General features: G+C 31.4%; 1 protein-coding gene across 4 annotated transcripts; it reads left to right on the forward strand.

The window, feature by feature from the left end:
* The first annotated feature begins 3,506 nt into the window (after positions 1-3,506).
* LOC143225334 (uncharacterized) lies at positions 3,507-27,542 on the forward strand. Of its 4 annotated transcripts, none has more exons than XM_076454549.1 (3): positions 3,513-3,655; positions 5,185-9,931; positions 12,849-27,542. In XM_076454549.1, exon 3 carries the CDS (start codon positions 12,851-12,853, stop codon positions 15,983-15,985), a length of 3,135 nt encoding a protein of 1,044 aa, XP_076310664.1. In that variant the 5' UTR covers positions 3,513-3,655; positions 5,185-9,931; positions 12,849-12,850; the 3' UTR covers positions 15,986-27,542. The 4 variants fall into 4 exon arrangements, with proteins under 4 accessions (XP_076310666.1, XP_076310664.1, XP_076310663.1 ...); XM_076454548.1 differs by having other exon boundaries at positions 5,185-5,270; XM_076454550.1 differs by lacking the exon at positions 5,185-9,931 and adding an exon at positions 4,839-5,160 and having other exon boundaries at positions 3,515-3,655.
* The last annotated feature ends 172 nt before the right edge of the window (positions 27,543-27,714 follow it).

The raw sequence follows: 27,714 nt of genomic DNA on the forward strand, positions 1-27,714 counted from the left end.
CATGTGAGTTGAGCCATTTAAAATGGGAATAAATGTGGGGGTGTCCTAACTTTTTCTTCAGTTAGAATATACATTTTTGTAGAATTACATTTACAGAAGATCTTGAAAAGTCTTTTTTTCGGTTTTAATAGTTTAGTTATATTCCTATAATCTCTCAGTATTGTTAAAACTGAGTTTAAATATCTATATATCCAAAAATGTTACAAAAATACACAGGCTTTCATAGGGTGTCCTAACTTTTTCACATGACTGTATGTGTGGCCAATAGATATCGAGGAAGAGTACGTATTGGGAACAGAATTCTTACATGAATTTAAGACTAGACTAGCTTCAAAAGTCTTACAGTCTGTTTCCAGGAAACCTTTGTGCACTATATGGTAATAACCACACCAAAAGATAAACTTCCAGTGTCAACATGGTGGGTGATCATAGCATCACCAAGAAATTAAGTACTTATGCAAGGATTTTTTTTAATCTATATTTAGCGACTGGGGCATAAGGAAATGATGGCCAGAGAACCTCTTTTGGAACTAAAGAATAAAGATTTTATGCTTGATTATATCCAGAAAAGACTTAGTCAGCTAGTGATAAAATAAAACTTCACTTTGATGTTAATGCTGATAAGGCTGGATTTTATTGGAGTGACAAAGTATGGATGAACGATTCTTGTTGCAAGAAAGGACAAACTCCAAAATTAAGTAGGTGTTGAGAAGAACCCTTTACTGTTGTAAAAGAATCAATGATACGGTTTATCGTTTGGCAATTCAAGCAAAAGGTCATCCATTAATGTTTCTTTGTAAAGACTTTGGTGAGAGAGAGAACAACCAACCGGGTAACTGCATTTGCCATTAGAAATTGAATCTATTTAAAAGTTCAGAGTTTATGTCGAAACCACTTCTAGGGGATCACGTACTCAAGTAATAAGACAGCAAGTGTAATGGCAAGACACTGTCTTATCAATATATAATAAACTTCAGAAAAGAAAACCACTATTGAAAAAGTGACATAATGAATGGACAGTTTAGTAAGTTGTTTTATTTGTGTATTAGTATTACTCAAGGGACTTCACAATCCAAGAAGGGAGCAGTATTGTTAGTTATGTTTTCAATACTTTGATTTAAGTATTTGCTGATAGGCGCAATGTGCTATAACCCAACAAATTCTTGTAGGGAGTAGAAGGCGTGTGTGATGTAAATACGAGTAATCAGTAATGCTTGAATCAATCATTTAATGTATAATGAATGAGTTAGTAATTTAGTTTATCATTTCGTGAAGGTTATTCAGCTAAATGAGAAATTCATGAGCGAATCAGTTTAGTATTAGTAGTTAGAGTTATTACATTTATCAGTGGGGAAATTCTGTAAGTTTATTTATAAGTTAGGCATACCATAATAGTCTTTCAGTTCATATTGAAATGCTATTTGTGAACTTAGTCTACGAGCCCATCATGGACAAGTGGTTAGGACGCTCGACTCGTAATCTGAGGGTTGTAGAATGGAATCCCCGCCACACCAACCATGCTCGCCCTTTCAGCCGTGGGGACGTCATAAATTTACGGTCAATCACACTATTGATAAATCAGTAGCCCAAGAATTGGCGATGGATGGCTTTGACTAGCTGCCTTCCCTCTAATCTTACACAGTTAAATTAAGGACGGCTAGTGCAGATAGCCCTCGTGTAGCTTTGCGCGAAATTCAAAAATAAAAACAACAAAGTTATGTCAATAGCACATAGCCTGTAGCAAGAGGGGTTGGACTAGGCATTATTTCTACCAAATAACCCAAAGAAGCCCAGCCACTGGTAAAATACATTTTAAGTGTGTGTTTTTCGTATAGCAAAGCTACAAAGGGCTATCTGCTCAGCCCACCGAGAGGAATCGAACCCCTGATTATAGCGTTGTAAATCCAGAGACATACCGCTGTACTAGCGGGGTGCACGTTGTAAGACTATTAATAATTGTATTACTGATGACTGAACAACAGAATACTCCCTTACCAATACGAGTGAAAATGTTGGTTTCACCACCTACGGTCCCGGCATGGCCAACTGGGTTAAGACGTTTGACTCGTAATCTGAGGGTCTTGAGTTCGAATCCCCGCCGCCCAAAACATGCTCGCTCTTTCAGCCTTGAGGGCGTTATATGTGACCATCAATCCATCTATTCGTTGGTAAAAGAGTAGCTCAAGAGTTGACGGTGGGTGGTGATGACTATCTGACTTCCCTCTAGTCTTACACTGCTAAATTAGGGACGGCTAGCGCAGATGGTTTTCGTGTAGCTTTACGCGAAATTCAAAAACAAACAAACATTACCTACGTTTCTTTTTTGATATGACATGGATTGTTTATAAAACCATTATTTCTTATGGTTCTACATATTTCAGGTGAAACCAAACAAAAAATATCTTTCACCAGCATTGAAAGAAATAAACCGTACATATTATTTATCAATGTAAATTATAATAATAACCAATCGCCATTCTGCATTTAAGTGTTTTTTTAAGCTACATTTTGGCAAATATTCACAATCTAGCAACAGAACATAAGCTTTTAATATAATGCACAAAACAAATTTATTTAATGTGTTTGATTACTGGGCGGATTCTTTTTAATTCAAGTAACGACAATTAATTCACTTGTTTCTTGAATAACGTTTGTTTTAGGCTAAATTCACTTTGTCACAAGCTGAAACCTTAAGTTTACAAATGATGTTTCAACAGAAATTATCCCAGTCACACCAAACATGTTAGCTGTTTCAGCCGTGGGGACGTTATAATGTACGGTCAATCTCACTATTCGTTGGTATAAGAGTAGCCCAAGAGCTGACGATGGGTGGTAATGAGTAGCTGCCTTCCTTCTAGTATTACATTGCTAAATTAGGGACGGCTAGCACAGATAGCCCTCGAGTAGCTTTGTGCGAAATTCCAAAACCAAAAACAAAAACTACATTGCTAAATTAGGGACGCTTAGCGCAAAGAGTCTTTGTGTAGATTTGAAAGTTCAAAACAAACCAAACCAATCAACACAAATTGCAAGACAAACTGTAAGTGAGTCTAACTAATAAATAAACGTACAGAATTTCTTCGTTTCTAACACTGAATGCCTTTTCTGACATAACTGATAAAATCAGTGTGTATTCATTATTTACTCAATAATTCATTGCTTCACTTTTACTCCCACTCGTATCGTATCCATTTTCTATTTATTTCACAAATTTTACAGATCATAACATCCTGCGCTGTCTAGTAAATATCTTAACTAAAACGTCAAAAATACATTTTAAAACAAAACTTTATGTTTATGGTACAGAGAGGTCTGCTTGCAGACTTGAATAAGACCTAATGAATGATATATGTATTAATATCTCTACAATTTAATTTGATCTCATAAATCTAGAAATTAGTCACATGAAAATAATCGAAATTATTTTAAGCAATATTAAACTTATCTTTTTGTTTTTATTTTATTTTTTGCCTTTATTCACTTTAGTTCGTACGAGAATAAATATTTATAATTCGACATTAAACATTGCAGTAAGAAAATGGCTGAAATTTAAGAAAATGGCGTTACACTTAAAGATTGTCATCTTAAATATTTTATTTACATTAACTTACTACTTTCGTCTTTAAGTACACTGCTTTTGCACTTAGCTCCTAAGGTAAGGTAAAAGGTTGGATAAATTATGAGCATGACAATTTGGTAGTTTCAATGTTCAGACATTCATTTCTTATGTTCAATTTTCAAAGGCTGTGTTAAGCCTAATATCTTATTCGTAAACCTAATTGGTAAAATTAATACTAATTAAATATGAATTCAGTGAATGAAATTATTAATTTATAGTTTTGAACTAGTGTTTCATACTTAATGACAGTAATTAAGGAAAGCTTTACAGCGTTACGTAAAATCGTTATTGTATTTTATGGCTAAAAAACAGGAACTAGAACTTGGTGGAAGAGATACGCGATGACGAGAAACCCACTTGAAGTAAAAATGTATACTCAAGACGGCTGATATGAGTCTTAAAAATTTAATTAAAATAAAGTATAGAAGATGAATTAAGAAGGATGAAACATTGTTTGTCTTTATTTTAATTAAAGCTTTAATACCTGTACCAGCTGTCTTTAGAATGCAGAAGGGATAATTGATTATTCTTCGCAAGTTGGAGTAAAAGAAGTTAGGCTTAATGTTGAGGCCTAACTCTTTTGTTCACGAAGGATAGACAACTTTGAAAGCTTTCGAGTTTCTGGGTCTTTTGGCATTTATAATATCACTTTTAGGTCAGATGTTATAAATTTTGTTATTACTAGAGTATTAGTAATAAATTAATTACTAATAATTAGTAAAGGAAATTGACCATGCAGATCAAACAAAATGTCTTTTTTTTTCTGATGATTAATATTGATTTTTGAATAGAGCAAGCTAATTAGCTTATTAGCTACAGATGTATGACTGTGTAACGTATTATTGATGTAGCAGAAATCATCTGTAAATTTTATTTAAATTGTTCAAAGTTTTTAATATGTTATTACTGTTATTAAACACAAATGTATTTCCGTAAGTGACACAGAGGGAATATGTCCACTTAAAGTTTGACTCAGTATGAATGGTGAATAAAGATTTGTGTTTAATTATCAGGGAAAGATGCTGTTTCAACACAGCAACTAAAGTACCTCCCAAGTTATTTGTGAGCCCACCCCAATTCATATTTGTTTTTCTTGCCTGTGTATGCCATTTTGTTTTAATTTTTCAAGTGTGTTATTATCATGATCAAAATTAGTAATGAATCATAGAGTTCTTTTACATGTGAGCATAATGTATTCTTGTCAATTTCCACTGTATAGGATAAGTCTAAGAATGTGATGTAGTATGGAGTCCAAGACTAACAATAAAGAAAGAAAAATGCCACAGCCCAACACAAAATTGTACTGATGTTGTAACAGATAGTGAGAAAACAAAGTAGCTGAAACAAATGTTCAAAAGTCTTGATGGTGGAGAAACTAGTTTCAACACATTCATTTGTTCTTTTTAGTCTTATGTTTTATGGTGGAAACAGTTATAGGTTGACTTACTGCTATGTGATGTTATGTCATCAGTCAAAAATTACCGTTCATTGTCTGTCAACTGTTTATTAAGACGATTTGTTTAAAAATGCATGACCTGTTGGTAAGTAATAATTTTATTATTTAGGTAATGGCAGTTTTTGGAATTCCATGATATATAGCTGTCGTAATGAGCCCACCAACTTATCAGAAAATGTCTGAAAGCCATTGAAGGTATTGTTTTAATAGTGTATTATTTCCATTTGTAAATAGTCCAGTCATGCATGCTTAATAATACAGCTAACATATCTGGGAAAAAAGGAGTGTGCTACATACTATAAAAATATTTACAAAAGGAATTGGTATCTTAATGCCTTTCCCCACAAAAACTTATTGCTGCATTCAATAAATCATAAATACAAGGTATCTATAAATTAACTCTCCCATTTTAAAATTAATAAATTCAAAAATAACTTAGATAAAATACTGTGGTTTTTATTTTACTTGATAAAGAACTTATAGTAAAGTTTTTTTCTTTTGTAGTATGTGCACCATTTGTTATTCAGTGAATGTCTAGGAAATACTCTTATTTGTTTTTAAACATCTTGATTGTCATGTTTCTTATGACATCAGTTATTCTGGGGCAAAGATTCATGATAACACCCACTGTTGTCATGTGTATCTAATCTTTTATAACTCCCTAGTGGGGTTGTGTCAGTGGAATATGGGGCCATCATGTTGGTCCATCTCTACCAATTCATCTGTCTGGGAATGTTTTATTAAGGAACTTTTTTTTTCTAGCAATGCTTTAACAATGGATCTGCAATAGAAAGCAGGAAGAAACATCCTGGGTTTTTCATCAGGTTGAATAAACCTAGAGTGTTCTATCTATAATAATTGTGAAGTTATTAATTTTTAAAATGGATCAGACACTTATAGGCACCCTGTATGTATGTATCAAAATACAATTACAGATGTACAAATTATACCTGCCTTTCATCTCAGAAACAAGACGTAGGTCAAATTGTGGACAATATATGTAGTAAATGCACGGAAACACTTGGTAGGAACCATATCAACAAATTAACCCAAAAATTGAAGAAAGTTAATGGATTAAAAATTTATGTAATTTCTTTGAATGATATAAAATTCCTACAGTAAAATTAAAAAAACAACTTATTCTGTAGTATGTAATCTTGCCAAGAAATCAAATAAAAGTGTACCAAAATTGTAGAAGTTGTATTCATCATCGGAAGGCAAATGTAAAATGCTATGAGGTATTGTCTAGATCAATGGAAAGTTATAAGAATAAAATAAACCTTACAAGGGCTCTTATAACAAGTGAAAAATTGAAATAAATGTATGTAATGAAAGAGTAAATCACCACATAGTACATCATATATTTCTGTAAATGGTATAGCAATATCTTTGGACTCGGATTTTACAGACATTTCATGGTAAGGTTAAACTACATGTTTGTAAACAATACACTTCAGGTAACAGAGATTGAATATCACTAATCTTTACAAAATTGGTATAATATGATATTTTTAATCAGTGGCTTTATTTACTGTTGTTCTGAAAGAACAGTTAGCAGATGTTTTCAAATGACAAACTGTTGTTCTCTCCATTATTGATAAAAGTGTTAATACCCATATCAACTGTTCTGAGATACATTTGTATTTCAAGTGAGTTTCTCATCATCAAAAATTCTATTTTATTTTGGAAACAAATATATATCTTAAATATGTTGCACTGTTGATTTTATAAAGCATATATCCATGTTAAATGAGTTCATGCATCAGAACTTTAATAATACAAATTGATTATAGAATTTTTTATCTCTCTTAATTATAGATGATTTTGTTATCAATGATACATTATGTCATTTCAGGATTCTCTGAACACATTCTTGTAAACATTGCCACTGCACTGGTAATATATTACATTAATTTTAAAAGAACTTCACAAGTTACCTTGAACTGTGATTTTGATAATGACGCACTTAAAAATATGTAATAATGCTTAATAATTCTACTGTTGTGTAAAATAGTATGGTTCAAGTTTTGATTATTAGTAGGCTATACAATATCATAATTTTATCTGTATGTGTTTTTAAAGTACTAATTTTCAATAATTCTTATTATAATGCTAAAAGTAAGTAGTATATTTTATTTTTCATTATACTACACTGATTATATATTATACAATCATATATATATGTATCTAGTAATGATCATTGATAAATTATGTTAAAACTGTAATACTTGGAAATCTCTGTTAGTTTATCCATAAAACCATTAAAATGTTCTAAATATAATTATTGGACTAGTGTATCTTGTTGCCAGCTGGACTGAATTTATTTGTTACTTGGCTTGGACTGTCAGGCTGTTATTAACATGAAGGTTGGGATATTCACATACCTCAGTGTAATGGTTGCTTTTAGGATCTGGCACTCTTTTCTTATGCTTGTTACTGTTCAAATGATTTCATTGATTACAGCACCAAACTGTATCATTTCATGAAATGCTTATTTAATATTTCACCATTGAAACATTTATTTTCATGCCCATCTTTTTATATTTTAAAGTATAATTGTATACTCATATTGTAGAAATTATAATAAATTATTTGTTGTTTGGTACCATAACAGATGTAAACTAAGAAAGGGTGTCATTCCAACAGTAACAGGTACCTAAATAATGAAAGCAAAATTAATGGACTCTGAGATAAAGTATGTATGTAAATGTTCAGTGTTGTATGTGGTTGTTAGAATAGTTCATTTGTAAACCTATGCACAGAAAAAATATTGTGAAAGAAATTTTCACAAGTAAAAATCAGTTAAGTTTTTTAACTTTTAAGCATTATAATAAGAATTATTGAAAATGAGAGTAATTAGTACTTTAAAAACACGTACAGATAAAATTACGATATTATATAGCCTACTAATAACCAAAACTTGAATACTCATTAAAGTATTTGTTCTGCAACTAGATGTGCACTACCATAAATACACAAATACTTAATAATATGCTGCATATTTGGAGAAATACATTGGTAATTTCTCATGTTCTAAGCAATGGCAAATGTTTGAGAACAAATTTCTGATGAACATTGATATAACTTGAATTTGCAAGCAAAGGTAAAGGGCTTATTGCATAGGTTACTGTTTGGTATCAAACTTAATTTGAGTTGTTTCTGTGAACAAGCTATCAGATGCCTAAGCTCAATGGTCAGTGTATTAGGCCTAAGGAATCTTTCTGTTAAAAAGTTTTCATTTTTCATTAGTCATATATTTAAATTCAAGATAACTGTTTCCCAAGAGGATGGGGAAATAAGTTCATTAATTTTAAGAAAACCTTGTAAAACAAATAAATTCTAGCTCTTCACATGAAGTGCTACTTTAAAATTAATTTTTGTGTAAATGAAAAGTACAGTTGTTGGTATTGCCATTAAGTTGGAGTGCTGGAATAAAGTGTTATGCATGGAATATAAATATTTAATGACATTGTTTAGTTTCATAACTTTACACATAATTTGGGTTTTTTTAAACAGCTTCTCTAACAATTTGTTTTGAGAAATAAATGTTACTTTTAGTTCTTTCCCAAGAAAGAGGACCTTAAAAGACCAATAAATTATCTTGCCTATAATGTTCAGGTGACTGATAAGTTTAAGTTGACAGGAGAGAGTAAACAAAAGGCAATGATATATACTCTTAATAACATAAATTTCTATTATTCTTTATTAGTTGATTTCCTTAAGCCTATGTTGTAATTACAGTTATGTGAAAAAATTAGGACACCCTATGAAAGCCTGTGTATTTTTGTAACATTTTTGGATATATAGATATTTAATCTCAATTTTAACAATACTGAGAGATTATAGGAATATAACTAAACAATTAAAACTGAAGAAAAGACTTTTCAAGATCTTCTATAAAATGTAATTCTACAAAAATGCATATTCTAACTGAGGAAAAAGTTAGAACGCCCCCACATTTATACCCACTTAAAACAGCTCAACTCACATACAGGTGTATCACACCATGTGCATGTGATTAGAAGATCGTTACTCAGCATTGTGAATGAGGCTTGCTCTATGTAAACCTCAGACATTTAGTTTGGTGTGCTCCTGAGTGTTGAAGTGAGAGTGAATGCCATGGTGAGAGCAAAAGAGCTGTCTGAGGCCTTCAGAAAGAAACTTGTAGCAGCTTATGAGTCTGGTAAGGGATTTAAAAAGATCCCAAAGGATTTTTAAATCAGCCATTCCACTGTTCGGAAAATAGTGAGCAAGTGGAGGGCTTTCAAAACAACTGCCAACATGCCCAGGTCTGGTTGTCCAAGCAAGTTCACCCTGAGAGCAGACCGAAAGATGCTAAAAGAGGTCTCCAAAAACCCTAAAATGTCATCATGGGACCTACAGCAGGCTTTGGCTACTGTTGATGTGAAAGTGCATGCCTCTACAATCAGAAAGAGACTGCACAAGTTTAACTTTCATGGGAGGTGTGCAAGGAGGAAACCTTTGCTCTCTAAGAGAAACATCAAGGCCAGACTGAAGTTTGCCAGAGAGAATGTAGACAAAGACCAGGATGTATATTTCATGTTCAGATAATAACATTTATAAAGTGGTTTGAACTGTTGCTTCTAATTTAACTAGCTCAAAATGTTAATAAATGGAATTATTTGGTGAATCTTTACAGTTCTTTGTGAACATTTTATTGTAAACACAAGTTTATATAATTTATATTTAAATAAGTCTGAGTTAGTTTTAAGCTTTGTAAATTGTTAGTCTTAATTCTTTAGGAACATTGCTTATTTGGAAAGACAGCTGGCATTATGAATATCAGTTTCATATTTTACAGGGAAGTTCTTGGTTTTGAAAATTTTTTATATGAGGTAGGTTATTGTGTGAAAGGTGAAAAACATGATACATGTATTTATTGAAAAATTGAATTATATTGTATTTGATACAAATTTATATTTATTTACTACTATTTTTTCTGTGTACTGTCATATGTTAGGTGGCTGTACACAACTAAGAGTTTTTACTTTGTGTGTAACTGGTGTGGAAGTTTTTGTGCATGCCACATGCCTTGAACAAATTCTCACTCCTACATCTGACTTATGTGTATTACATCAAAATGTTGTAGTCCTCCACAGTAAGAGGGCAACACAAGACTTCCATGCTCAGTAATCTTTATGAGCATTAGCACACGATTATGGGGTCATTATATTTCCAGTGCTTTGTGTTTAGACATGTTTTCCAGGGCTTCATAAGTTTCTGGACCTTTTGATTGATTGTTTTTCTTTATTTAGAGCTGCATTACTTTTGTTGTCCTTGTTGCACTTTTATTCCATCTACTTAATTGCTATTTCTTTTTCTCTAACTGCCAAATTTCTTCCTTGTCTCAATTACAACACTGAGTACGTAAATAAATAATAAAAATGTACTGATGCTTGGACCTTTCTCTATTGTTCACAGTTGACTGGTTTTTCTGAAAGACTGCTTTGTTTCTTCACCTTTTACTAAAAAAAATGATAATGTTAGTTGCTGTCATTCTCCTACACCTGGCTCACACTTACAATTAGTATTACTTTGTATTGTTGTAGTCTCTGCCAAACATGGTATATATGTAATAAATATGACTCATTCATTTTGTATCACATGATTAACTGCTATCACATCTGTAACATGAGATTGTATTCTCTGTGATTTTATATACTCAAGGATCTCCAAGAGAGACAACTTTGTACAGTAATTGGCAACATGTCAAGCATATTCAAGTTATTCCAAAATGGATGGCACAGACACTAATAAAACTTAAGTTGTGCTGGAAGCAGTGGATGTTGGCCTCTACTTCAGGCTCTGAAAGGCTGCATGTTATAGACAAGGATATTTGAATCCCTGTTTCCAAGAAATTAAACAAAGGGGTTTTGGAATTATCACAGTCCTTTCATAAGGGTGTTAAATGTTTAAATTCCTGAGAAAATGGAGTAAAATAACTTGAAAAAAACTATGAACCTGGGATAAAAAATCCTGTGGTTTCCCTAGAGAAAGGGATTGTTTTGCAATTTAGGTACAAGCATACATGTAGGTACTACTGGCTTTGAAATTAGGTGTGTGGCAGGGGAGGCTGTGGATAAAATAGAATTTTTAATTTATATATTGGTGGTACAAAAATAAATAAAAGACACATGGATCTAAGGATATTCATGGTAGGGCACAGTCTGGAAAATGAAGGCTAGAGGATGCAACAAGTAAATAAAGATAAAAAGCCTGTTATTAATGCAAGAAATGACAGGGAAAAAAATCACTTAATACTAACCACTTTCTACCTTTGTTGGCTGAACCATGATAATTTAGCCAAATATTTACCAATATTTATACCTTATCCACCACTGAGTGATCTAGGCTAATTTTGGGTGTTATTCTTTATTGTATTTCATGTATTGTACCTACAAGTTTTTTTTTCTGATTTACTATAAGGATGTGGGAAGAATTTTTTAAGTTTAAAGAATGAATGCTTACAATAAAGACTGTAAAAAGGAACTGTGCGCACTCACTATTTGAATTATTTGTCTGTCATCATCATCAACCAATCATATGAGTTCTTACCTTATTTATTTGATGAAATTGAGCAATCAAATTCATTTTTACTTCAATGAGACTTAATAACTAAGGAATAAATTTTTTAAAAAATAAAAGTTTTGAGATGGCCTGACCATCATTGCATGTAATATGCTGGATATCAACACTCACAGTGTGATTTGTTTTCCACTTTTTAATTTCTTTTTTTCAGTGAATGTTTGTTGGTACAAGTAAGAAAGGTCTAGACTCATATTAAGATTATTTCATTATTTCAATATATTTCAAAATATATTGGCCACCTAAACTACTACCTGGTTACTCAAAAGATGAGTGCAGGTGGTCTGGCTGGCTATAAAAAAAAAAAAAAAAGCCCTGTATCTACTTCATGTAAGTATTTCAACAAATCAGAACAGCCTTTTGGCCTAACTGTGCAGCATATTCTAACTTTCTGCTTAATTTTGCAAAATATCAACAATAATACTTGCTTTTCCTGAAAAAAAAATTTTTTTGAGGCAAAAGTTCAATAACGTTTCACCCTGCAACCCCTGTTCTTATAGAATTTGTATTTGATGGGCTTTCCTATTCTGTCACTATTTCAGAAAGAAACTCATTTTTTGTAACTGATAAACACTACCTATCTATCAGACAGATAATTAAAGTTTCTATAGCTGACATTTTCTTTATTTAAAAACTTATTTAAGGTGCATATTTTTCTCTCTATGCCACCTCTCCTTTCCACTTCTAGTGCATTTTGTTTGCCTTATCAGTAATGAACCTATGATCATGTGCTAGTGTTCATGGGAATTATTGTGTATCTGTGTTATGTTTCTATCCTATGTATGGAGGGCTACAGCATCATGATGATTGTGTCATAGGTTGGCACAATATATTTATAATCTTGTTTAGGGGTGGGTGGGGTATTTTTTCAAGGCTTGTGATGTCTGTAGGAAATTCCACAGTGGTTGTGTGAAAGGTAATAGATCTTAGTGGTGCAGGGAAGTAAGTATCTGCCTGAAAATATTAACAACATCTTGTTTCTCATTGTAATTACTTAAGATTATTCCTCTATAATATTCCTAATTGTAAGAATTTTTTTAATAGTACAGAAAATGTTTTTTTTTGTAATATGCTCAGTTGAAATAGATGCAGTTTATCAGTAATGTGAGTATTAAATTTGTAATGGAACACATTGTAAGAGCTGTTGAATGTATTAATTCATTACAGGAATGGCTGAAACTGAAAATAAAGCACCTGAAGAACTTAATCCCACTTGTTCTATAAGTTCTGAGATATCAGGTTCTTCTAGTGTTGAATCAAAACCATCAATGAGTATGGTTATTAAGGAAACTTGTAGGGAAGGGTCTTCTGTCTCAAGCAATTCAAACACAATACTCGTAAATAAATTTAATCAAGAAATAACCAGTGCTATTGGAAGTATTGTTGAGAGACTTGATGCTAATGGTCGAAGTATATCTAGCACCCTTGAAGACACTAGTGACAAAAATGTTGAAGGCTATACACCTTTGGATTGCTCAGCAGAGCAAGCCAATAAAGATAATGAACCGAGGAAGTCTGAGACAAGCTGCTGTTTTGTACCTGATGTCCACATCTCTTCTCTTCAGGATAATTCAAATGGAAATGTTCTGCTTCATCAAAATGTCAATTCTTCAAATGAAACTCAAACTTGGCTGAAGCCATCAGGATTATTTGTTGAAACTCCTAAAAATAAAAGCTTAGTTTTTGGACAGTTTCAAACTTTTAGTGGCCAGAATTACATGAGTCCATATTTACACTTTAATAACCCATCACTGTTGAATTATAAAATTGTTGAAAACATAAAGGAAATCGGATACCAGGCTGAACCATCAAAAGTTTCATCTGTTTCTGATGGTGATTCTTCAAACCTAAAAAAAAATAGTTGTGAACTTAGAAGTAAAGAACTGAATCCTGAAGTTTTGAAAATTAATTCCCCTGACACAGTTTCTGCTGATGATAGTGGCACTTGTTTAATACCTCATACAGTTGGACTCGAAGAACCTGTAGTGTCAAATACAGGTACATTTGAAGTAATGCCCACTCTTAATTTTTCAGACCAGAAGAAACGAAGAGGCAGTGGTAACTCTACCACAGTTGATTCAAAGGAGGAAGTGGAGAAAAAGATTTTTAAAGTAGACACTAAAGTTAATTTTGAGTTTCAACCATGGTTGAATGATAAAAAAATTGTTAAATCTGGTAAAGAACAAGAATGTGGTAACAAAAACCTGTCTGGCTCAAATCATGAGTTTGATACAAAGACAAATAATGTGTGCAAAGAACATGAAAGACCTTTGCTTGAATTCAAGAATTGTAACATGAAAAAATTTAATGAGGAACATAGTAATGTTCAGCAGGAAATACCTAGCCCATCAACAATTATATTTGACCATAATCAGACACATTCTAGAAATCCTGAAAGCAACAGTAATAGTAGGTTCTTTGATGGTAGAAGTTTCTTGTTAGACGATTCCAATGGTCAAGTTGATAATTATTCAAGGGAAGTTGATCAGGATGTCACAAGGCATCCACGATCATATCAGTGTGATATCTGTCACATGAAGTTCACCCAGTTTGCTAACATGCGCAGACACAAGCTGAGCCATTTTGGAGTTAGACCCTTTGAGTGTCGCCTATGTCCAAAACGTTTCTTCCGAAAAGATCATCTAATGGAACACGTTGTAAGACAACATTCGCTACAACGACCTTTTCGTTGCCCATTCTGTGTTAAAAGCTTTAACAGCCGTTCACAATTGAAAACACATCTATCAACTGACCATAGTGGGGATAAACTTTGCAGGATATGTGGTTTTGAATCGGTGTCTGTTGCTGGAGCTAAAGTGCATTACTTGTCTCGCCATGGAAAGTTGAACTCTGAGAGTCTAGAAAGTTCTTCATTGTCCAGCATGGGAGTTGACCTTGTTCAGTCACCTGTTGACAGAGCTGTTGACTTAAATGTTGTTTCTCAAAACTTTGTCCCTGGTATGCTTCATCCTCCTGTTGTATCTGCAAATCAATTAGTAGATGGTAGTAAATCCTATTCAACACACTTGTTTTGTGTTCCACCTTCATTAGCTGTTGGGTCTGTTTCATCTTCAACAAACACATTTTGCACCTCCAGTACATCTCCAGTGACATCAGATACTCATTTTTTCTGTAATACTCTTTCTTCTAGAATAAATCATAATAAGCCACTAGACATAGCAGTTGAATCAGATCAAACCAGTTGTTTATTAGGAACACATAACATCAAAAAAAATATCGTTAGATTAGATAGTTTAGATCCTTCTTTTAAAAGTCCTTTGTTGCAAAAAGTTCTTCCAGCTACAAATGCAACATCGCACTGTAGTACTTCACTCACACTTCCGACAGATCCTATGAATGTCTCTTCAACAGAAACAACATCTCATCATTTTAACATTTCATCCCGAGGAAATAAACTACCAATAACTCAGTGTTTGTCAGGGTCTGAGCACCCTGATACATCTGAAGTTTCAAAGAAGTTTGTGATTAAAACAGAGCCAAGAGATGCAAGTATCACATTGATTGATGTCAAAACGGATGATTTTTCCTCGCATGCAATAAAGAATTATGATCAGAATCAAGAAGGGTTTTCATCAAATATAGACAACACTTCAGAAACTTCTTGTGATTCTGGTGTTTCTGGAGATTTCAAAGAAAAGAAGCAAGAGAATAGTCACATATCTGATCAAACATCTCACTCTACAACGTCTAATAAAGAAGAGTATCAAAAAGTAATTATATCCAACTACCAGAAGAATCCACACACATCTACAGAACCATTGGATTCAGAGTCTTCTCTCTGTCCAAGATATTCGATGAGGAAGCACCATCCTTCCCAGTCCTCAGATAGTGGATGTGCTACAGAAGAGTTAGTCAATGTTGAAAAGATATGTCATATATCCAGGTGCACCCTCCAGGGTAGTACATCTAGTGATAATTGTCCTGGTTCAAGTGAAGATCGGGAAAATAACAGTGCCGCTAACCAAAGACAGACTTCTCGTGACGTTCAACGGCCACAACAGGACAAATTCAGAGCTGCGTCAACATCTTCAACAGATGGAACAGCTGAAACAACCACACACGTCAAACCCGATCCCGATAGTGTGAACAGAGGAAACAACAATTCCCAAGACCAGTCATTGGTATGTCCCCATTGTGAAATCACCTTTCAAGATCAGACACTGTATTTTCTTCACAGGGGTCTACATTCAGGCTCAAATCCCTGGAAATGTAACTTATGTGGTCAAGAATGTAGAGATAAGTATCATTTTACTTCTCATATAATCAGTGATGCTCACGACTAGGCTGTTTTCATCCACTTGCTTGTCATGTTATTGTAATGGTGCTTGAATAAAAAAGTACATTATATGTTGCATAGAATTTAAAGAAATAAAAGAAAAACACGTTTTCATAAGATAATGTATTGCATGTATGGTATGTGATATAAAGACAACACGTGTTTTGATACTTTTTAAAATTCATGTATAAAATTGTACGTGAACAAAATCAGATTGTTGCTAGAGTGTGGGCAGTATATAATATTACTTTACATACTGTGTTATTACATACTGTCAAATTTCATTTCTAATTAAGTATACAATTAAACATTAAAGAACTTTATCTTATTTTCAGATATTGGTTATTTAACTATAGAAAAGGATCAGACTTAAAACTTTTGTTGTAATATTTAGGCTTTACTAGTTTTTTGATTCACTGTTTAAGCCAAAATTCATGAACTTTTGTTTTTGAGGGGAATGTTTCCAGCAAATACTATAATTTTACATAAAGTGCAGTATTTGATATATTCACCTATTCTCATCACTAAAGATACAGTATATTGAAATAAGTTTTTATTAAGCTATTATAATTGTTCATAAAATTTTTTTGTCAACATTGATTCCAGCAAACCCATATATGGGATGTATGCTGTTGTAATGGGCAAGTGAAAATTTAGCATAGTTCTTGAAAGGGTATGCTCAACTTTAGCCTTTTAATGTTTTCAGAAACTCTTAACTTACAAGTTTAACCTTAGGAAATGATAACATGTAACAAAAGAGTTTACCTCTTTAATATTTTGTATCTGGTTGAACCACAGCTGTTGATTGTATGCTACTAAATTATAATCCACTTATTTTGATAAACAATTACAGTATTTAGCTCAACAATAACATTGCTGTAAGGAAAAGTTGTAGAAGCATATTGTGGCTGTACTTCATTTCTTAATAAATTTACGGTGTTGGAAGGTTTAGAAAATACTGTAACTGAGTACATTCTATTTAGGCCTAGTGTTAAGTCTTTCTGTAACAATGAATTATGAAACTTTGGAAAGATAGGATATATTATGGTATAAAAAGCATATTAAAGCAGGTAAGAAATTTGTAATATTTTTGTTATATTTTTCTGTATTTGCCAGAATGATTGAAGAGTATGTTAACATAATTGCTACTTCAGTAGGCTGTTATCCCAAGTTTGTGACATAATCCATAGATGTAGTGTAGTTTTTAAAACTGGTTTTATGTCTCTCAAGAATACTAACATAACTGTTGTGCTGAATATTTTTGCCATCCTATAAATTCTATTTTATAAATTCAATGTCTCAAATCATTTGATATTGTAGGTGTGTAGAAAAATGCCTCCCATATATGTTCTCAGAACACATGCAAAATAGAATGAAATTGGTAGACGAATTTTGTTACACATGTATAGTCAATTAAAAATTAGGTAACTGTGTAATGTATCAATTTGTTATCATACTCAGTAGTAATAGTAGTTTCCTTTGAAATGGCACTAAGTTTACCATGAGTATCTGATACAGTGAACATTCTAATGAGATTCATCAAATAATAACAGGAATATTCATAGTTTAACAAAGTGGTGTTGCCATGGTAAGTAATGTATGTTATATGACATAAATATAAACCAGACATGAACATCATTGTCATTTTTTTATTTATAGAAGATATTGTTAAGATACAGTTGAGTGATTGTTGATGTTTTACAGTAAGATTCTATTTGCTTCATATATTTTACACAATATCATATATGTATATATATAGTTTATATAAATATGTTGTATTTTATAATACTGATGTCATTGAGTGAGTTAGTTTGATATTTTACTAGTTGGAATAAGCGTATTGTACTTTTTTTTTTTTTAAGTTAACCCCAAAACCTTGCTTGGTACAAGTTCTTGGTATAGAGATACTACAATACTACAGTGTACATTGATGGTCATGCATTTTGTATAGAATATTACATACAGCAATACCACATTGTGCTGATGTTTAGACAGCTATATTGAATGTGTTTCATTTTATAAATGTAGCTTATGTTCTAATATATGTTTATGTAGGCCTGCACTTGTATAGTTTTTAACTTGCCAATAATTATTTTTTATGAAAACTGGTCCATTAGAAACGTTCTTTTATATGGTTACACTTCCTGTAATTTATGTGTTTGTTGTATTAGTGTGGTGATTTGTTATTTCAAAGTAGTTCATTTCACTGTAGTAGTAACTTGACAATACCAACAGTAATGGCTACCCAGTAGATTCTTACATGCCAGTTATGTATAGCAGTATGACTGCTTGATTCTTCTGCTTTTTGTTTGTGATTAGTTTTGAACCTGGGAATGTTTAAGTTTGTATAAATTTTATTAGAACAGACAAGCAAATAGTATTGTAGGTATTTAGTCCTACCAACAAATTTCAAAACAGATTACACGTGATTGTGTTAGTTTTTGGTTTCACGGAAGGTAGAGAAAACCAAAACAGGTTGTATGTTTTTGATATAGGTGAAAAAAAAAGACTGAACATTCAGTTTAACCAGTTATTGAGTTAAAGGTAAAAGAACAGTTTGTGTGGGTTTGGCTCTTTTAGTAAAGCTAAAACCAATATGTACAACTCCAGTCATTCCTTCACAGTAGACTGAAGAATGATTTGTTTTTTATATTAATTTGTTGAACTTCATAAAAGAAAACTGTATGTTTGTAAGTTTAGATTTTATAGAATGAACAAAAATTAGGTTTTATATACATGGAGAAGTATAGGAAATATGCCTGTTACTGATAGTACAGTGAAATTGAATGAAGATGTTTCTATGTTAAAACTGTTTTAAATATTCATACATCGTGCATATAATCACTTCTCGTCAGTTATTTCAATGTTGTCACTATTTATTATTGTCAACTAGATAATGTTATTAAACATTAGTACTGACATGAATTGCCCATACACTGAACATTGTTATACAATTTGTCATGTACTTTGTCATTTTACTATTCCTTATGAGTGTATGTTAGTTAACTGTTGTAACATTATCTTTCAGAGGTAAATGAAGGTGTTACCTTTACACAGTGCTCAAATTTTTCATCTGCCTTTCAAAATTTCAACACTTATAGTGTTTTGTATGAAGTTTTGTTTTTTTATTTTTACTGTATTTTAGCATGCACAAAAATGATAAACAATTACATGTTGAGCAGGGAATGTTTTAAAATAGAATTATCTTGCCAATTATTGTTTACACAGTTCATGTTACTGTTTTCCAGGTAATTTTATACTTCATTTTTGAATATACCACATTGAAGAAAGTGTTTTTGTGTTGCATGATATGCAAATTTAATTAATTACAATATGTTCAGTTACCAGAACAAAATACACAGTTATTTCTAGCATGTGATTTTATAAATAAGTTTATATAACCAAATACATGGTATTGAAAATATATCTTGAAAATATTTTTACTGTAGTTCACTGGCGGGGCTATTGCAGATAGATATAAAATTGATAGATAGAAGAAGCAATGACAACTTGGTTCAAAATCTTGATATTTCAAAACTTGATATTTAAAACTTTATAAACTCTTGGTTATATTTTATTAACTTGGTAATGTTTGGGCCAACCATTTTTTCAAGCTGGAAACAAACCTGACTTAAAAAAAGTGGTTGTTTAAAATGTCTTCATGGTAATAAATTATTACCATAATTTTTAAAGGTGATTTTTTTCTCTCTAAAAGTTTATTTTATGGAAAAATTAATTTGCATAACTGTTACATATATATGAAAATTATTTTCTGTGTATATGTGAAAGTTGCTTAGAGAAAACAAATTTCCCCAAATATGTGATAACTTAGTGTAATGAACAATTATTTTAAAATAGAGGATTTACGATGACAGTGGAGCTAAATTTTTCAATTTACAATAAAAAAATGTTTGTGTTGTATGCCATCTGGCATGAAACTCATCCATGCATGTTTTTCCATTTATATGTTTTTGTACATGTTTTTACTACAAAATGCTTTTGAAAGTCACTTTTGATTAGTTTCAGTTCCAGATGTTGGATAGTATTTATGATATGTCAGTGGTGTATTCATGAACTAAACTGGTATTGAATTTTTGATACTCGTGAAATTATATGTCATGGTGGTTTTATGTTAATTGGGATAAAGTAGTTAATATTTAATTACAGTCACAATAATAAAAGAAGATTATTTTGGTATTTAATAACTTGTGTAAGAAAAATAAAAGGCTTAAACTGGGATCCAAATTAAAACTGATTAGTTTCAATTAAATTATTGGCTATTCATGGCTCTGCAGTGTGTTATTGTCATGATAATGAATATTTTTAATACCCAGATTCTACTGCTGTACAGTTGTGTTGTCACATGGTCAGTTTCTTAATTCGTTACTTCTGTTATAGATAGCTTAGCATTATATGTAAGTTTGGAACAAAGAATTTTTTGCGCCATTATTTATAATCCTTTCATCAATACAACTTTTTTTACAATATTTTTAAACTTCATAAATTTATATGAAATGAAGGAAATTATGTCAGGAAAAGAAATATTAAAATTACAGGTAGTTCATGCTGTTTGTGTACAAAACATTTATTGAAAGTTTATTGGTCTTTAAGGAACAAGTCAAAATATGATGTCTGAAGTATTGTATGAACCAACAGAGAAGATAGAATTAGATGCTCTTTTAGTAGATTTAAGAGTTTTCTGTTTGCTTAAGTTTTGTAGTTTTTTTTTTACAGGATGATTGTAAATAAATTTACATAACTACAATCATCCTATATTAGAAACTGCTTATCATTGGGAAACTAAATTTTCACTGAGGCGCATTAAGAATTTCACATTTTTTTAGGGAAGTTTAGATAGTCTTGGATGTACAGGTTGTTTTATAAGTATCAATTGGTGTTCATTCCCTCATTCTGAATCAACGTATTGTACTTAATTAATTGACCTTAACAGTGTTGTGTTTGTAATGGTCATTGTAAGGATTTTCAAATTTTGTGAGTTATTTTGTTAGCTTCAAGAAAGCTCAGTGGTTAATACATTTTTGATCAATACAGATAAGATCCTTGGATTTCTGCCAGAGAAATGGCTTATAATTCTGTCTATAGAGAGGATAACTTTTAACAGTATGAATTGTCCTGATCTTGTTGGAAAGTAATGTTTTCAATCCTTCTCTAGGTGTGAAATTATAGTATTACAGCATTTATTGATATAGACAGTTACATCAACAACTTTAGTAAAGAAGGATCGTTGGTAAAATTACCACAGAAGACACACCACATTGTAGTTTTATGAACCACAAGTATCCTTGTGGTGAACTGTATGGTCTTTTCTGGGCAGAGGTGACAATATTTAATTGTCATATCTTGTTTGGATGAAAGTAAACTTCATATAGTCATGTGTCATTAGTCCCTAGCCAAAACTTAATGTAAGAAAGAAGCCATAAAAGTAACTTATGATCCTTAATAACATAAAGGGGATAAGCTGTGAGACTCAATTTTTTGGTTTTTTCCACGTTATAGTTTCTGGCAAATTAAGTAAAAAAGGTAATTCCCAAGTTTTGCCTTGGATATTGTGAGTCACCTTTCTCTTCTGTTTCCATAGCTATCTACAATAAAAACATCTTTTTATGAATGTTGTTGCCTTGTGCTGATGGATTGATTTTTTAAAACATTTTTAGGACATTTGTGGAAGTACTTTTTTTTTTCCTAGCCTACCAGTGAATCGGAGGTAAGCCAGAAGGATTTATAACACTAAAAATCCATGTTTTGATGCCCATAGTGGACACAACAAACAAACAATAACAGAAATTTTCTCCATGGAATTTCCTTTTGACCAAACTATAAAACTGCCATTTATTTTGACGGTACAGTCAAACAACCTTTATACAGTTGTGCCCACTGACACACATTTTATTGAAATCACACATCTTGTGTTGTTGAAAAAAGTCAAATAAATCTGTGCTAATTTGTGAGAAAAACTATTTAGGTGTGCATTAATATGGTTTTAAATAAAACCCTCAATTGTATCTAGATGCTTGAAAACAATAATTCCAAGTTTTAATGTGTTTCTGTTGAAATTTTCTTCCTTCAACATAAGTAGACTTTAAGATATAATATTGCTTTGACTGTGGAGTTTTCTTTATAAACATCCTGTATTATATAGTCTATTAACTTCTAATACTACAAGTTTTTGTTGCTACTGTGTGATTAGTTTATCCCAGTACTAGTAAACTTTACCACACAGTTACCTTTACTGCTTTATGCAGCATATAGGTCAGCATTTATACTTGCTATAAAATATTGTTTATTTGTTGGTAAACTTTTAAACTGACTTAATGAAACTGAAGTACCAGCTTATATTTGAATGTGAGGCAAAATTAATTATATTTATGGCACTATTATAAACATACTTGAAATGTGTTCTTTAGAAAGAAAGTACAAAGTAAATTACATGAATTTGATTTGATATATAATTATTTTTTTGAGACATGATACAGCTAAATATTCATGGATTGTGATTTTAACTAAGATAATAGAAGAGTCTGAGACAAATGTAATGTGGTGCTTTAAGATACATGTTATTTTGACACAAATATCCATAAACCTTAAAAGTTTTAACATATAGTTTGGAATTTCGGTTTATAAATACTGTCAATCTTTAGGTGTATTTTTTACAGTAGTTTCTGTTTTTACATAATTGTAATTGGTACATTTTGTTATTGTTTAATTGCTAAACTATTAGTTACATCTTGTTTTTGTGTAAGCTACAAGAGAGCGTGGTGTACTTTGAATTACTGCAGACTGTGTGTGATAAGATGCTTTATATTTTAACTTTCAAAAGTTTACCATTAACATTGAGAGAGTAATATATTTCAGTTACTAAATATAACAAACTATCATAAAGGACATACCAGTTATCCATCTTAGAACTGAAATATAAAGCAGAGAAATTAGTATGCCTGTTATATTACAATGTATGTAGCATGACTAATTATAATTGGAGTCGCTTGTTAATTAGAATGTAACATGAATCAAAAATATACTGACAAGAGTCAGCTTCAAAGGCCAGTGGGCAAACTCTAGCTGCTCATTCATATACCATAAGTACCTGTGTATAGTGCAACCCCAAGTACAGTGTGGGAAAAATTTATCTTATACTAAGAAAAATCAGTGTGTTATGTGTAGTGCACATAACAGTTGTAACAACTGATTGGTGTTTGTGTAGTGAGTGGTGTATTATTGTGTAGATTAGTAATAATATGTGCACATGTAAGTGAATACCAGTTCCTACTAGTTAACTGTATTACTTAATGAACAAACAAAAACTGAGCTATGCTTCTTTTTTTTTCCTTCACTTGTGGTGATCCAGTAGCAACAAACAGTAGTTACCTCAGAATGTAAGATGTGTTGAAGCAATATTCAGGTTAAACATTTTATCTGAAAAAAATGGGAAGAATACTGTTCCCTCATATAGTGTGTGTTTTGTATTTGAATTCCAAATTTTTTGGAAAAAATGTGCATTATACATGGATATTTTGAGTTTACCTCAAGTTGACATTCTCATGACAACACCATCTGTGAGAGTACCAATAGTTTTGTTGCACTGTACCCTTGGAACATGACAGAAATTCCACTGTTACATCTTTCTTGGGGTTTGCATTAATTGCTTCACAAATGTCTTTTGTCGAAATGGCACAAGTATAAAATGTCCTGTGTTGTTTGCATATTTCTCCATTTGTTTCTTTGATGTTATAGTCTTATCTTAAACCAGTATTTCTTAAACTGAGGATTATAACCAAAAAGAGGATCTTTGGGCTCTTGTAAATGGGTTGCAAGATCATGAAAAATATTGTGATAGTGGGGAGGATCTTTTTCTAAGTGTATGAGGAGGTCTCGGTTATCACGTCCTGAAGTCTGTTTTTGAAGGGGGGCTATAAAAGAAATTTTAAGAACCACTGCCTTGAATATTTGAATCTGTACTAAAATTTAAATGAACTTTTTCTAAGCTTGATGTTTCAAATATTTTTTTGTTGTTGTTGTTTGTATCACACAAACTGTGATGTCATTTTTTCAGTATATGCAGTTTTAATGTTGTTTTTTATGTTGGGCAGTATTTGAATGTGCCTTTTTTTTTCTTTCTGTGTTGAAATTGTGTTTGAGAAAAAAAAACATAGGAAAAGTCCTTGTGTGACCCAGAATCACTAAAGTAAGTTGTGGTAAGGTACAACTGTTTTATGACAGTTAAAATTTTGTTTGACAGCATTCTTATAGTCATTTGGACAAAAATGTGTTGCATCAGTATGATTGCAGTAAGCCTTATGTGATGTGTTCACCAATACATTTAAATCCTTTCATAATGTTAAAGAAATGGTTTCCTAACTTTTGTAGCTGTTTTGGAAATTGAAAGTGGCTCTTCTAAATATGCCAGCATATTTTCCATGTGGGCCTTGTTATAAAATATTTTAAGTAAACCAAACTGTTGCATGAAGTGGTCATAGCTTATGTGTGAGGGAAATATTCACATTTTCTGTAGTAAATGTGATTGATTGTGAAGAATACCTGTTAAATTGAGTTCTTGTTGTGTGAAATGATACCATCATTAAAGGTGACATAAATATCAACAACATGTACTAACTTATTTTACTGTTATGGGAGCCATGATTTCTGGTTGCATGTGAGCATTTAATACCTGTCTCATTGCAATTGTATCTGGTAAGAATCCATTTTGAAGTACTTGATTTAGAATTGACAATATAATATTTTAAAATTGTTTTTATTGAAACTTACTGAACAGCTGGACTTTTGCTTGGGCTTTGATAGCAATGATTCCTTTTCACACTTTCGTACAAGTTCATGAATTTTTGAAGCCATGTTTTTAGTTTTTATATTTGATTAATATATATAGGTTGCTTTTGTAAATTGAAAATTGAATTTTCATACATTCAGTTGGAGGGCAATGAGCTCACCATTAATTACTTTATGTACTTCTATATGTTCTTTATTATAGAATCTGTTTATCATACTTACTGTAGCATTATTTTACAAGCAATAAATGATTTTGTATTTTTTAAAGAAACTTAAGCTAATATTGGTACTTAAAACTACTGAAACCATAAAACTTGGCACATTGAAGGTTTATGCAAATCATATCCTACAGTTAACTTCTTAGGTAGCATAAAGTTAGAGTAACTGTAATACAGAAATGTTGCCATTAGAAACTGTGAATCATATAAGATAGATATTTTAATACAATAGCTTTCTAGACATATACACTATTACATGTTCGAGTTGCTTCATCAAACTCTCCTCTAGCATGTGTGTAGGAAGTAGGAGACATTGAAGAATGGACTTGATCATGAAACCAAGACAAATTGTATGAGAAACAAGGTCATAGAATGTAAATTAGAGAACCATTGTTCATTGTTATTTTAAATGTTTTTGCAAATGATATTAGAAATTATTAAAAATTACTTTCAAAATCTTAAATAACACTGGGAAACTAATTCACCAACTATAATTAATGAAAGATATGACAAATCTATTGGAAAAAATTAAATTCTGCTATAACCTGCTGTACTTCAACATATTCTTTGACTGCATCCAATATTCAAGAATTTTAAGGTAAAATTAAAATTATGCTTGAACAGGCAAGGTTGCTATAACTAGAATTAGGCTTAGCATACTTTATCAACTGTAGAACCATGTAGTTATTTTAATACTGAGTAAAAACACAGTACCATATGAAGTAAACTAAAAGAACATTTTGATTCATTGTTACTAAATGACAACAAACTTATTTCAATAATAGTTTTGGTAATTTTAAGTGTACTCCACAGTCCAATTTTGGAAAATGTCAAGACATAAAGTTAACTTGAAGGACATACTATAATGACAATTTGGTGTGAAAATTACCAAAAATAAAACTGGATATTCTTAGCAGATGTCATAAAGCCTGGAACTGCCCTAAGGTACACCACACTCCTCTAATGTGTGATTTTCTATCATTTTGTAGAACTTTAGTTCAGGCAACCACATCAGTGATATAATATTTTCATACAGTGTGTTGTAATTTGATAATTTAGATATTGGGAATAATGTATGTACTTAAAAAAATATACTAAAAAAGTGACTTACTTGTGTAATGTTCAGTGTATGAAAACTGACTGGTAGTTTAGTTACAACAGGAAAGTATGTGCACTACAAGGTGCTTTACATGTTCTGTTGCACTTGTCAAAACCAATTGATCTCAGTACTGTGTAAAGAAAATTATCTCCTCAACTTTGAAATATTATAATTACATGTTTCTGTTTTGGTATTTCTAGTCAGGAGTTTATTTCATTGTTTAAAAAATTTAGTACTCTAAACATGTGAGAAAACCTATATTAAATTGATTATATTTGAAGTGAGAGAAGCTTATATTATTATATAATTTTTCAAAAAAGAGTGGATCTTGTGTGTACGTGTATATAAACGAAAATAATTACTTCTATAACTTAAAAATTGGTATTTACAAAAAATAGAAAATTATTCTTCACATGTGAAATTTCCTATAGTCCAGTTTGTATGATCCTGTATGTTAGCCAACAAGATTTGGTATGCAGGTGTAGGGAAAGATAACATTTATTATGTATTCACGTTTGAAGAATTGGGTCAAAAGTGACATAAGAAATGTGTGTGCTGTACCAGTTCCATGTTTATACTTACAGACGTTGTATACAACTAAGTGAAAAGAACATATATTTCTGACATGTCTTCCTCTTATTGACAGTTGAGTATGATTTTTTGCAGATGAATGTTATTAAAAGTCAAATGTATGTTGTAAACAAGTACAATTTATAAATAGTTTATGTTGAAATGTTTATAATAGATGAACTTTTATGAACCTTCTTTACATTTCAGTTTAATTGTCATCTTTTTGAAAGCTATTACTAATATTATGTTCTTACTATTACCTGGCTTTTATCCTGGCTTTCAATGAAACATTAGATGTATTGATATGATAGCTATGTTAGAAGTCTGTATATTCCTTTTTATTGAAAACTGAAGTTGCTAGTTGTATAAACTATCCTTCTAGTTGTATTTTTTTAGTGGTTAATTTTACAAAAACATAATACTATGTTAAAAGTATAAAAATATATTAAATGTTGGAAAGTGTTAGATACTGTTTGAGTTGTAAGTAAGCTTCAGTTAAGTACAGAAGATGAGCAATATTAGCAGAAAAATAAAGCACCTTGTATTGTAATACTTTTTAGGTCTAAGGTAATAAGAGTTTGTTATGTGATCTAAGGTTATTAGTGTTGTATTTTGTGTTTAATTTGTTTTTTTTACCCACCATACATTTTATCCGGTGAGTTAACATTGTTTCCTGTATAAAGAAAAGAGACTGCTTGGTTTTAATTCCATATAGTATTTGTTCTGACTAAAGATAAATATGTCATTATACTACTTGGTGAATAGTTATGTTGGTAGCTGGGAAATATATATCTTAACATTAGTTTCACTGAACGTGTTGTTTTATATTGGAAACTTGATATTCTTTTTATGGTATTAAAAGTATAATGTGGAAACTGGATTTCTCTTTTCATTGTTCATAATACAAATTTTATGCATCCAGAGCATGCACAAAAAAAAACATTTTGCTTATTATTTCACATTCTTTTAGTTATATGTTGGAGATAGTTTATGCAAAATGTTTTTTTTGTTGTTGTTTTGAGAGAGAAAACCAAAAACTGATAATTT

This window comes from Tachypleus tridentatus, chromosome 9, assembly GCF_004210375.1.
Source record: "Tachypleus tridentatus isolate NWPU-2018 chromosome 9, ASM421037v1, whole genome shotgun sequence".
NCBI lineage: Eukaryota > Metazoa > Arthropoda > Merostomata > Xiphosura > Limulidae > Tachypleus > Tachypleus tridentatus.

Coding starts and splice junctions, on each gene's coding strand:
- LOC143225334 (XM_076454551.1), top strand. CDS start 12,851: ATGGCTGAAACTGAAAATAAAGCACCTGAAGAACTTAATCCCACTTGT.